The following is a 12,220-nucleotide window of genomic DNA, read 5'->3' as shown; positions in this document are numbered from 1 at the left end:
CAAAACCGAGCAATAAGTAATAAGTCTACTCCAACAACAAAACAAGTTCAGAAGATTCAGTAAATTATGAGCCACGATATTCAAAGTTTTCCACATCACACCTCTGTTGTGGAGCCCACACAGTAGGAACTCAATTTATTACTACAGTGCTGACAAAAAAGTGCATTTGTTATTGATTTTTTTATGTCCTGTTATTTGCAACTTCTCAAAGAAAGAAAGTGACTAATCTGATTATCTTCATTTCTATGGAACACGCAGACTCCAAGGATAGACATGAGGAGGGTTGGGTACCGAAACATGGTACCACTATAGCACCACTACAGCAGTACCTTAAGGACCAAAGTTAAATGCAGGTTTTAGTACCTGTTTTAGTATCGTGTGACTATAAAAATGCCTCATGCCACATTTTTTGGCTTCTGGCATTTTATTACCTGCTGTAAGGTCATGCAGTCATTGATGAAGGCTGCGTGTACAGTTGGATGAAGTAATAATCTGTATACTGCAGTTACAGAGACATTCAAGAGTCAGGCGCATAATTTTAATTTCTCTCTGGCTTAGTCCTACCCACACCAGATGTAGATCATTAGATGTGGGTAGGGCTAAGCCAATCAGGTGTGGCTAGAGAATGTGGAGATAGAAATGTGTACTGTTGGGGTTTACTTGAGGATTAGGACTGAGGATCACAGCTATTGTTGGACTAAATTGGACCCCGTAGTCTAATTTGAATCAGATTACTGCTTAATTAGGCTTGGTAGTCTGTTGTCGCCATCCAGTGGCTTTATTAAGTTCTACTCAAAGCTCAATAACATGTTACGTAGGAGGATTTCAGTAATCTGCAACAAATATAAATGAACATGAATTTTATAAAAATTCTATAATAGAATTCTGAACGTAAATGTAAGCAAAGTTGGGCAGAACTATAAACAATTAACAAAAAATACGTCAGTGATTATTTGATCGAGTATTGATCTGAACTTAATATATGAAGTGAAAAACGTTCTGTGACTTGAATGTTGTCATTCAAATGTCAGAACAGGTGTTGTTCAATGTTTTTAATGGAATCGTTTAAGTGCCAATTGCGAACAAATCTATATACTTAGTCTGAGCCTAAACCTATGAGTGTGTGCTGGATTTGTTAAAGTTCAAGGCTTGTTGTAAGTTATGCAAAAGTAGCTGCAAATGAATCTGGTACTTTTCTCTGTTATTTTAGAAATCCACGGTCAGAATCCCAACTGTATTGGGAGCAACATTCATCTGAACTGACTTATGTATTAAAAGCACACTGGCCAAATATTTATATGTACGTTGTGTATATGTAAGTCATCAGTAATTGCTGCACCTTGTTCCCTTCAACACCTGGACAGAGTTGTGTTTGTGCTCAGTTCTATCGTCTACAAGCCTATTATCAAAAGCACTTATTTGCTGAATGAAACAGCGGCATAATGTGGTTGTGAGGATATTTTATGCATGCAGTGCAAACACACAATTACTCAGAGTCCTGTGTACGTGCGCCTACTATGGAAAGCAAGCTAGGAAAGAGCTTGTAATAAAAGGTTGAGACTGTCAAAGGCAAATGCGGTATGCAGCAGCATCCTTTCATTCCATACATACACGCTGTGCCACTGCCTTTCCTCCTCATTCCTCCTCTCCATCTTTCATAATCCTCCTTTCTTTTGTCTCGCCTGCGCTGTCCCTGGGGTTTGGCTGGTTTTCTTGTTTGCTGGGTGCTAAACCTGTCTTGCCTTTTCTCCCTTCAGTCTAAGAGCCACAGCTTGGCACGTCCTCAGTGAATTGTTGCTTTTAGACAGTATCTCTGCAATTCCTGTTGCCAAGGTTCAGTTTGTTTAGGAGAAACTCAAAACCTGCAGCTGGCCAGGCTTCCCTCATGTTTGATCAGTAGACCTTTCTGTTTGTTTTTTATGTTTTGGGTATGATGTTTTTGTTTTGTTTGGCTTTAATTTTTTCATAATTTCTGATTTATTTATGTCTGATTTCAGTTATTAAGGAGGAAAAAGAGAACAAAGGTAAGATTTTCTTTTATGTTGCCTATTTCTGTTGGTTTTGTTGATTTGTCAGGGCCTCAGTTGAACATTTTGTCCAAAGAAAATACATACTTTGGTTTAGGGTAAATCTTTGGTTGATGAAAAGCAAACAGAAAATCCACCCATACATTCATCGTTATCCCTTCAAGGTTCATATCACATGATACTTTGACCTAACATGCACCCTCATCTCTGCTTTTCAACTATCATTATTTTCTCCAGACTGGTCATGGCTTTAGCAGGGGGGCGGTCTTTAAAAACAATGGTGATATAATGAAAAGGCACAAGGAAATATGGAAAATTATGGAAAATTAAAGTGTAAAAAATTAACACTAGAAATATTAAAATTACAAGAAGTAGAATTGAACAGACATTTTTGTAAAATTGAATATAGCAAATTCTCCCACCCTTAATTGAGTCCTTCACATTCAAAAATGTCAAAAGTGTTCATTTTACAAGCTTGTCAACATGTCAGCCAAAATGTAAATTTTTGGTATTGGGAAAATGAAAGAGAGCTTCATTGAAAGTATAATAGCAAAATCACTTCAATGTCCAGAGGGTTAGGAACGCTCTGCGCTTATGAGAGCGGTCGTTAAAACTGTAGAGATAATAACAGTTAAATGAAATAACTATAATAAATAAAGTTGATGGAACACTGCTGTACAGAATCTGCTTATCAGCTTCAATCCCTGTGTAGAGAACATGAGACTCTGAGGCTTCATTTAGACGTGCAGTGAAGAAAGGACATAGAGATGAAAAGATGACAGATTTGATGTCAACTTGACACATTTTGAGTGAGTCACACCAACATAGTGAGAGTTTATTGTAATGTTAGCGTAGATGGACATGGAGATGGAGCCAGTGGTGCAGAATTTGCTCCAAAGTCAGAATGAAATAGTGTGGTAGGTAGTTTCATTTGAGATGCAAAGATCAATCATACATATTGGATATCAATTAGCTCAAAGCAACTGGAGATGATGTTTATAAGATATACTTCTACATACAGTATATAAAAGACTGAGACAATCGCATGAGACACATTCCTTTCCTGGGTCCAGTCTCGGTTCAAAGGGTCCGCCTGAAGACTTCTAGTGGGCAGTTCACACATTGAGCCAGTTGACTTGTCCAACAGGCAGTCATAGTTTTAGAGTTATATGAATGGAGAAACCATCCCAGAGGGGATGAGCCGCAACACATTTTCACATACTTATATCTTTGTTTCAGAGCTTCAAAGCTTCATTCAGTTACTACAACAACCCACACTTGACTCTCATGTGACCCGTATGCTGTTGTTTGGCCTCCAGCTGTTGAGCTGAATTGACAAAGAAGCTAATTTGATGAATGGCAGAATACCTTAAACACAAAGTCCATTTGCCTTGAACTACTTCTTCTAATTATATTTGCTCTGGGATTTTTCCCAATATGTGAGTGATTCAATGGTAGTAATACACATGTATGTACATATATTTGCATGCGTGTGCAATATGAGGTTATGATTAAATTATTAATATTTCCCCAAAAATGTCGTATCAAAAAGATATTTCATTGTATGCCGCTGTTTTTTGTAGATTACAAATAAATTCAACTTCGTTTGGTATGTAGTTGCTAAAGTAACAAAAGCCACTGTCTCTTAAACATTATCATGCAACACTTTACTGCTAGGTATGAATTTGCCTTTAGTCTTGCTACTGGGACTCATGTATGACACTGGTGGTATCATTCATTTAGGAATAGTTCCGCTGGAATGGTTGGGTGTGTGTGTGTGTGTGTGTGTGTCTTATAGCTCTTCTGAGCCATGTTATGTGTGTTTCAGGCTCTCAGGAGGAATCGCAGGACCAGGCAAAGCTCATAGGCGGTGTAGTGGCAGGTCTCCTCATAGCTGCAGCTGTGGTCGGACTCATCTACTGGCTCTACATGAAGAATTCAAGGTACACTCATTTGCTTTCACTCTCTTCCACACATACACACGTATGCACACACACGCGCACACAGACATTTGCATTTTACATTTCAATTTCAAGTTCCTACTCAAGTTCCAAGTGGCCTTGCTCCTGCTTTCTGAGGCTGCATTCCAAACAGACAGAGGAAACATAATTTATCCCATGGAGAGGGAATAAGTACATCAAACCAGAATAATGATGAGTAGAAAGGTGATGCAGGGTTACAGCCACAGCACCCCTGACAGCAGATAGAACAAATACTCCTGCATGCCTTCAAATGATCAGATATGAGGGAAAAAAGCTAGAGTATATTCTATCAAGTGGGAGAATTTCAGAGCACGGAACAGCAGGAGAAACAGCAGAAGTGGACGTGATTCCAGGGGAGAAACTTGAAATGTGATATGTTTTCATTGCAGAAGTCTTTACATGAGGGGACTGAGCTGTGTGGACCTGGGTGAGAAGGTCATTCTGAAGGAGAGACTTATCACTGTTGTAATTCTCTGTTCACTGCAGGCAAGGAAGCTGGAAAACTGGTGAGAAGGAGGTGGGAACATCTGAGGAGAGCAAGAAGCTAGAGGAGAACAACCACACAGTTTAAAGTGCTGGCCTGGCTTCAGATAAAAGAGGTATGAAACTGAAAGATAACACTTTTATGTAAATGCTTTTACACTGCAGATGTTTCACAATAAAAGCCTTTCAAGAACGGGAACAGTTTCTAGTGTTGGAGGATGTGTAATGTGAAACAGATGCATTTTGACACCTTCATGGTCTGCTCCGGTTCATTCAGACAAGGGCTGGGGTTGGTTACTGTGTGTGAAAACGTTAACAACTCATTAAACCAAATCTTGAGCGGTTCCTTTGTGTTGCGGTGTGAGATGGGAGCACTGATGACTCACTGTTGGGATGTGAGAGGTCACCTGCTGCGTAATAAGGTTAAGCTGTGCGTGGACTTAGTTTCCATCCTCAATATTCTTCTGCACAGCACTTGTGGCTCCGCTCGTCACTCAATATTGGCCCGGGAAATTAGGTTATTCTATCGATCGTAAGACAAAACGATGCTCAGTACAACTAAACACATTTGCCTTCTCCAAATAATCACGCAGACACATGTTTCTGTTTCTCTCCACCGCCTTGTTGCGCTATATGTCTGTTACTCATCCTCATCCAACTGTGAGGCAATTTTAACTGTCCTAAGCATATCAAAGTGTATGGCACTTTAAGTAAGTCCATGTAACACAAAGGACTAGTTCTGTCCTCGGTTTGTTTTTGAGCATCAGCCCCGTATAGTGTGTATGTGGGTGAATGTGAGGTTTATTTTGGTGAGTGGGTGATTGACTGAGCATCAGTAAATGCAGATGTCAGAAAGTTGCATGATTAATCGGAGTGTGTTTTTCTTTCTCTCTGGGGAGGAAGCAGTTGAAGGCGGCCTTGCAACACCGATATTAAGGCGCCCAAGCAGCTGCTGACACCCTTCATCAGGCTCCACATTCGCAGCAACAATCAGAGTCATTTTCCACCCAAGTTCTACCCACATCCTTCTGTCCCACCTCACCGTTTGAAGTCTGCACTACAGCTGCCTCGTGTTACTGTGTCATTTGTTTTGTTTTTTTTGTGTTCCCGGTGAATGCTCTGTGTATTTTTGGTTTGGATTTTGTTGAAGGGATCCCGTGAGGCTGTGAGGTGGGAGGTTTTCCTTTGCCACTCTGTCTTTCCTTTAGGACGTTTTTTTTTTTTTTTCTTCTTATTGAATTTCTTCAGAGAATGTAAATTCCTTGTACACTTTTTAAGGCCTGTGTAACGAATCAAAATAATGTGTGTGCCCTGGCTGAGCATGATGAATTTCATTTTTTTTGTGCGCTGTGTGGAAAAAAGCCGTCGTTTGACTGTGCTCAAAGAAAAAGACACTTCACTGCTGTATCACCCTGCCAGTACTGCCATCACAGCTCACATTTACAGGCTTTAATGAACCATTACGGAAGCATCTCTTAGCCTCCTGACTTATGTTATTTGGGGTTTTGAACACTGGCTGATTGATGGTCTGAATATCTACTTAAGGATTCCCACTGCACACAATTTAAGTTCTACTTTGTTGTAACTTTAAATAAGGAACTGGATGTACTGTGAATGGTTTCTGTACACACAGTTCATAAGTCGTTGGGGGTAAATCTTAAAACTCGTGGTAAGAGCTAATAGCCAGTCATACAACCATGAACACAGGTTACGGATCTATTTTAGCATTTGCCTTGAAAGAGTCAAGGACAGTATTTCCTCATTTTGCAGTTAAGCAACACCAAAGACACCAGTTGATGTTTTTAAATATATATATAAATATGCCTGCCTCATATAAATAAACCCACGCAGTTGATTAGTCAGTTTATTTAAATAAAACGTTTCTGGTGAGCCTCTTTGCGTAAGCATCAACCAAACTACTCTCCCGGTGGTATCTGGCTGCAGTTACAGCATTGTTTACGTCTGTTTTAAAACAGTCAATTTAGCCTTTCTTTGCTGATGTGATATTTGTCTATTTAGCTTTGCTCCTGCAGTATTTAATATGCAGCCGCTCATTAACATGCAGATTTTCACTGGCTTTTATCTGGCACACACTGTAGTACACTCCAGTAACAACACACCGGTGCGATAAACAAAATGAATGAGGTTTAATTATCATGTCGCTTTGTTATGATACTGAGTAGTTACCGTGATTTTAGGATTTACCCCATTCTGTGTAGCGTTTGTGTAGTTGGAAATCAGAAGACAGGTAAGGGTGCATTATGACTAACCCGTTAACAATTCTGTTCATTTCTTTAAATTTTCAATTCCTCCAGAAATCAGCTTTTAAGCTTGACAATTGCTGATAGAGTTTTTTGTTTTCTTCCTTTATGTTACAAATATGTTTATGTTAAAAAGCAAGAAGTCTTCAAGAATGTGCAACAACTTGAAATGGCAAAAACCTTCTTTAACTTCATGTTGACGTTATCACACTATTTGTGTATCTGACACTACACTGCTGTCTTCATCTCTTCTCCTGCCTTCACGTCGGCTCTTGAGTTCTTGTACCTTTATTTGCAGACCTGTGGCATTGGAGTCGATTTTTGAGATTTGATTCTCAATTTAAAATTTTTAATTGGCAAAACATTTAAAATGCCAGGTCGGAATGTTGTTTTTGTGTTTTTGATGTATTTATGTTCTACATGAACCATGCTGCATGCAAGGAGATTCATGCAAAATGATTCTATGTATAAGCCTCTGAAGGCATCCGAGCGGTGAAAAGGTACTGTATGTATGGTCAGAGAGTCACAGGACAGTGATCAAGGCAATACCGTGTCTGTGCACATTTTTTGCTGTATTATTTTATTTTTTGTCGAATGGTCTGAAGGATATCCCAATTGAAGACAATGGTTGAAACAGCAAATTAGCTGAGGTGCTTAAAGATGTGGCCATCTTAAGGCCCCAGTAAACTTCATAAGACGTGCAACTTTGACTGCAAATAGACATCTTGGTGATTCAAGCTCTTTGTGTAGCGTCCCAACATAGAACTTTTGTGTGTTCTACTTCTTATCCTTTGGTTGTAATCGGTCCAAATAGCACATGGCTGGTTGAGTACTGCTCACTCGCCGCCTCACTGGTGTCGCAGCCAAACCAGACTTGACATTTCTTAAGGCCTATACTATACGCAATGTTTGCAAACGTCTTCACTGGTCTATTTGTTAGTTTTTGTCTCTTTTGTCTATCTTAGTAGTATACTGGGGCCTTTAGTTCATATCATAATTCTGTCCAGGCTCATCCTGCAACGCTGCAATGACTCACCACCAAAGACAAAATAAGTCATCGTAATGAACATTTATAATTCAGGTCATATTGGAAATGGTCATTTAGAAGTTCACAATCCATCAATTGGACATTAGATGGATACATATACACGATTTGCGTTGCCATGTCAAACTGTCAGCGTGTCATGGAGTTTCCCTCAATATTCCTGAGAAAAACACTCAATGATAACGATTGCTGCCTTCACATCATAACAGATTTATCTCAAGGTTTTAGCTGCCAACTGGAAAAAAACACGCATGTCAGCATAACTAGTAGCAGACATGCTGCGTGTTTACATGCACGTTAAAACTCCTAGACCTAGATTAAGCGATTGTAAGTTGATTGAGTATGTTGATGCCACAATGGATGCAAGTATTCTGCACTAGACCTACTTACTCTTGTAAATTTAGCAAATTTCATTATCATATTAATGCCATCATGTACACAGACTCAACATGTCTCATCTGACATCTACACTACATTTCAAGCTTTCAGAAGAAGATGGTGTTGGTTAGCTGCGTAATGGAATGGTGAATGTAAGGAAGAAGGAATCGTGCAGTTAGGGTTGAATTTTCCAACATGTCTGAGTTGTGTCAGTGTGACCCTCTAACAAATCATCTCACCGCTAGCCTCTTTGTACCAGCAGGAGTTAGACTTATCTACCAGGGTGTAAAGATGTCGTGCCTCCCCTGGTGCAGGCGACTGCAGTTTGGGTAATCAGTGCACCAGCAAGGACTAGAACCCTCGCAAACGCAGCCAGTTATGTCTGTAGGACACCAGGATAGGGTGGTGTGCGTGTGTGTTTACCTCTGCACCCTGTGGATACATTAGTTAAATCTATAAATCGAGCAAGCATGTTACCACTCAAACACAGTTCACATCATATTGTGAGATGGTTGCAAAAACATGAAAACGGTGGGTGAACATTTTTAAGCACCTCTGCCATTGTTTTCTCATGCCTTTTGTTCCTTTTTAAATAATCAGGTCAGCAGTGAAACCAAAGAGGGTAAGATAAGAAGGCCATAGTAGTGTTGTAAATACAGACTTTTGTTTTTGTACTGTTGTTGACAATAAAGTGTACATTTTGAAAAAAAAGCCACGTGCAAGGGTTTTTGTCAAGTAAATGTTCCCTTTTCCATCTATTCACTGACTGTGTGTACAGTTACATTCCAGGCACTGACAGTGTCCATAGGCAGGTACATGGAACCTTCTGGTAAGAAATCAGAGTGCATTGGTACTGTAAAATAGTATAATAATATTGAATACCCTTTAAATTATACTCCTCAGTCAGTCAGGTTCCAGGTAGTATTCACATGTTTGGGCTGTCAGATGTTCACTAACTACAGCACACAGTACTACTCAACACATCAATATTCATGTTGGTTTCCAAGCAATCGCAACAGTAACCAACTAACCAAGACTTAACTATATTACACACCTACAAACTAGAAAGACAATCAATACGGCATATACTTCCCCCAAGGCTGACCAAGCCTCGACAACATTAGCTTGTTCTAATAATACAGGTTAGGGCTTTTTATAACTGATCCTATGCTTCAGTGGGGAAACTGCATAGAACGGACCAACAACAGTATTAGCTACTGCAGAGGAGGGGAAGGGAAGAAACCACTGTAATAATAACCACTATAATAATAACATGACAAAGAAAGGGAAGCGTTTAAAATTTGTTCAGATCCGAACCAAAGTGCCCCAATTCATAGTCTGTCATTGAATACATATGGGTGTGTTTTGGCGTGGCCATGGTTTGGAAGAATTTGAATTGCAGTACATATCTAGGGGATTAAATAAAAGAAAACAAGAATGCACATTTGTGTTCCTCTTAAAGAAGCCAGTGAATCAGATCACTAAAAGTGGTGGTGCGCCAGATAACTGTGGAGAATCAAAACTATTGAAATCGATCTATCATATTGTGGAAATGGATTTCATTATAAAAACCCTTGAAAATTGAGGAAAGCATTGACATCCAGTTATGAGACATTTTGAAGATAGTTTTTATCTTATACACAGAGGTGGAGAAATAAAAAAGAACGAGAAAAAGGAAAGAAATATTCATGAGTAATGTGATACATTTCATTTTGATTTAAAATTAGCTGAATCTTCCAGTGTGCTCACTGTGTACTCCTTTTATAAATGTCCGAGCTCCTGTGAGGAGGTGAGGACTCATTGGTGCGGCGGCACTTAGCTGTTTGATGCTCAGAGGTGTCACTTGGTTCAAAAAGTCTAAAAATCCCATTTGTAAACTAATGAAGAAAAAGATGCACTTCTTTTCTATACTGAACACGGCATGTAAACATAAACAGTGTAGGCTTCAGAAGGAAGTGAACCTATGGCGTTACGCCTCTCTAAAAGCTTTTTGGAGTCAGATGGCTATGACAGTGGACATGTTGTCCACAGAGGTGCCTTACTTTACAGAAAAAGCCTTTCAAAGTTTGATTACTCTTGACCTAAAACATGTTGACCAATATCAGAAATAGTTTAAATGTTGTGAGTGTCGAACAAGTCTGAGCAGTTAGTCGTCTTAGTAGTTACAGGAAATTATCTCTGCTAAAGGAGTTTTTACCAGATGTTAAAAACAAGGTGTTTAACTAACACATAGAAAGTACTAAATGCAGAAATCCAGATTCTAAAGGGTTCAAAGGGTTAAATACATGCTGTACTCACAGAGATGTTGAGCTCAGATTTGCAGAGCTTTATGCGACAACCTAATAAGCAAGCCAATGAGTTTTTAATGCTTGATGCATGACACAGGTTGTTGTTGCTCTTCAGTATTTGAAGCTTAGGAACAGCATAGATAAACAGTTTGGAGCATCAGGTCACACCTCATGATAATCCTGCAAATCCACTGTCCTGCTGGCTGGTGGGTGACTAATCAATCAATGCTGCAGCCAATTTTCTGATGTTATGTGAGCATGGCAACCACCTGCCGTGACAAACCAGAGCATTTATACAATATTTACAAAGGTGGGTTTGTTTTGCATGTACCCCTCCAAGGAAATGACATAGTGACTTGATCTACGCTCATGCGGTGAAGGCTGAGCGTCACACGTGTTTGGAGTCTGTGGAGCTGTCTTAGTAAGTTAAGCTTGAGAGGTTTGGGTTCTTTTGGACAAATTCTTGCATAGCTCATAACCTCTGGGATTTCTGACACCATGGTCAGATTCACTCAAGCAAAGACAGACAGGAAATCAGCATCTGCAGACAGACACACAACTAAGTCGATGTAAATTAATTTCACCACCACAACACAAAAGTCGAGCACAGTATGACAACTAAAACATCCCTCATTAGGACACATACAGACAAAAAATGTTTTCTTTCCAGTTAAAATTGCCGTCCCCATTTGAGCCATAGCCCATCAGGGGGGGCTGTGACCCCATGACCCTTTGGCAATGAGAAGAATCAGTAATTTGCATTCTGAGGATCAGGATGGAATTATATCAATTGAGACACTATGATGAGATCAACACGCCTAATGTTATGACCCACACCAAGTTTAGTTAAATTTGGCTTGAGCTTCTGCTACAAAAACAAACCAATGGATTCACCACAGTGGATCCAGAGATCTGAGAAGAGTTGAACCATTCCTGAGTCAAACTCTTCACACAAGACATAAACAGAGATAAATATTCTGTGTTCAAACAGGGACTACCGACGCCTGGAGACATGTGTGTGTGGGATTAGTTATCTCTCCCAAAATATTTAAAAAATGGACCAAACCATAACATCGCTCTAGTTTTTGGTGATGCACAACTTAATGGTGCCATTTGAAAACCATTCCAGTCTACAGAGACAGGGAGGGAGCGTGGGAGGACAGCTGAGAGATGAGCGTCATTGGTGTTGCTTTTGGTGTTTTAGATGAATAGATTTCCTGATTCTACTTCTGCATCAGGGTGTCTCACACTGTATTTACACCCTGTGCCTGAAAATCTCACACACTGTGCGAAAGGTGACGTCCAGACACAGAACCCCAGGAAGCAGCTATTTTGATCCCACACATTTCCTGGATGATTCAGGCTGGCTCAGAGAATAATACGCCTGCTTCCACCTCTTGGGTTCTTTGGCATTTCAAACCCAACACACTGTCTGAAGCATTAGCATTCACCAACACTGTGCTGTGGAACCAATCCTCTATCTAACGCGGCTTTCAACCAGCCAAATAAGCCAGCAGTGAAATATTTGTGTTAACATGTTGAAAAGATTATGGAAGGAAGCCCAGCACACAGTGCATCAGACGCCAGACAGACTTAAATAAAACCAACATGACTTGGTTGATAGTAAAAAAAAGAGATTGCAAAGTGATTGATAAGAAATGATAAAAACAACATTAGTAATCGTATTAGCAGTAAACAAAGAATCAGTTAATGATCTGATGGAAAGCAGTTCAATTAAAAACCTATTAAAATAGTT

The 12,220-nt window shown here is 39.7% G+C and overlaps 1 protein-coding gene across 3 annotated transcripts in view; it reads left to right on the top strand.

The window, feature by feature from the left end:
• alcama (activated leukocyte cell adhesion molecule a) overlaps window positions 1–7,673 on the top strand; it is a 70,064-nt gene extending 62,391 nt beyond the window's left edge. Inside the window, exons 13-16 of one of the 3 annotated variants that reach the window (XM_076161209.1) lie at window positions 1,998–2,024; window positions 3,856–3,970; window positions 4,496–4,608; window positions 5,399–7,673. In XM_076161209.1, the coding sequence (XP_076017324.1) occupies window positions 1,998–2,024; window positions 3,856–3,970; window positions 4,496–4,580 (227 nt within the window). In that variant the 3' untranslated portion in view covers window positions 4,581–4,608; window positions 5,399–7,673. Of the gene's footprint in view, window positions 1–1,997; window positions 2,025–3,855; window positions 3,971–4,495; window positions 4,609–5,391 lie in introns of all 3 variants that reach the window. The other 2 variants (XM_076161207.1, XM_076161208.1) reach the window with 2 other exon arrangements.
• Window positions 7,674–12,220: the final 4,547 nt, after the last annotated feature.

The sequence above is a fragment of the Genypterus blacodes genome, unplaced genomic scaffold (assembly GCF_046128005.1).
Source record: "Genypterus blacodes isolate CSIRO-AG114 ecotype Tasmania unplaced genomic scaffold, CSIRO-AGI_Gbla_v1 ptg000111l_1, whole genome shotgun sequence".
Taxonomy (NCBI): domain Eukaryota; kingdom Metazoa; phylum Chordata; class Actinopteri; order Ophidiiformes; family Ophidiidae; genus Genypterus; species Genypterus blacodes.
The sequence above is the reverse complement of the archived record's forward strand: the minus strand, read 5'-3'. Positions and strand labels throughout refer to the sequence as shown.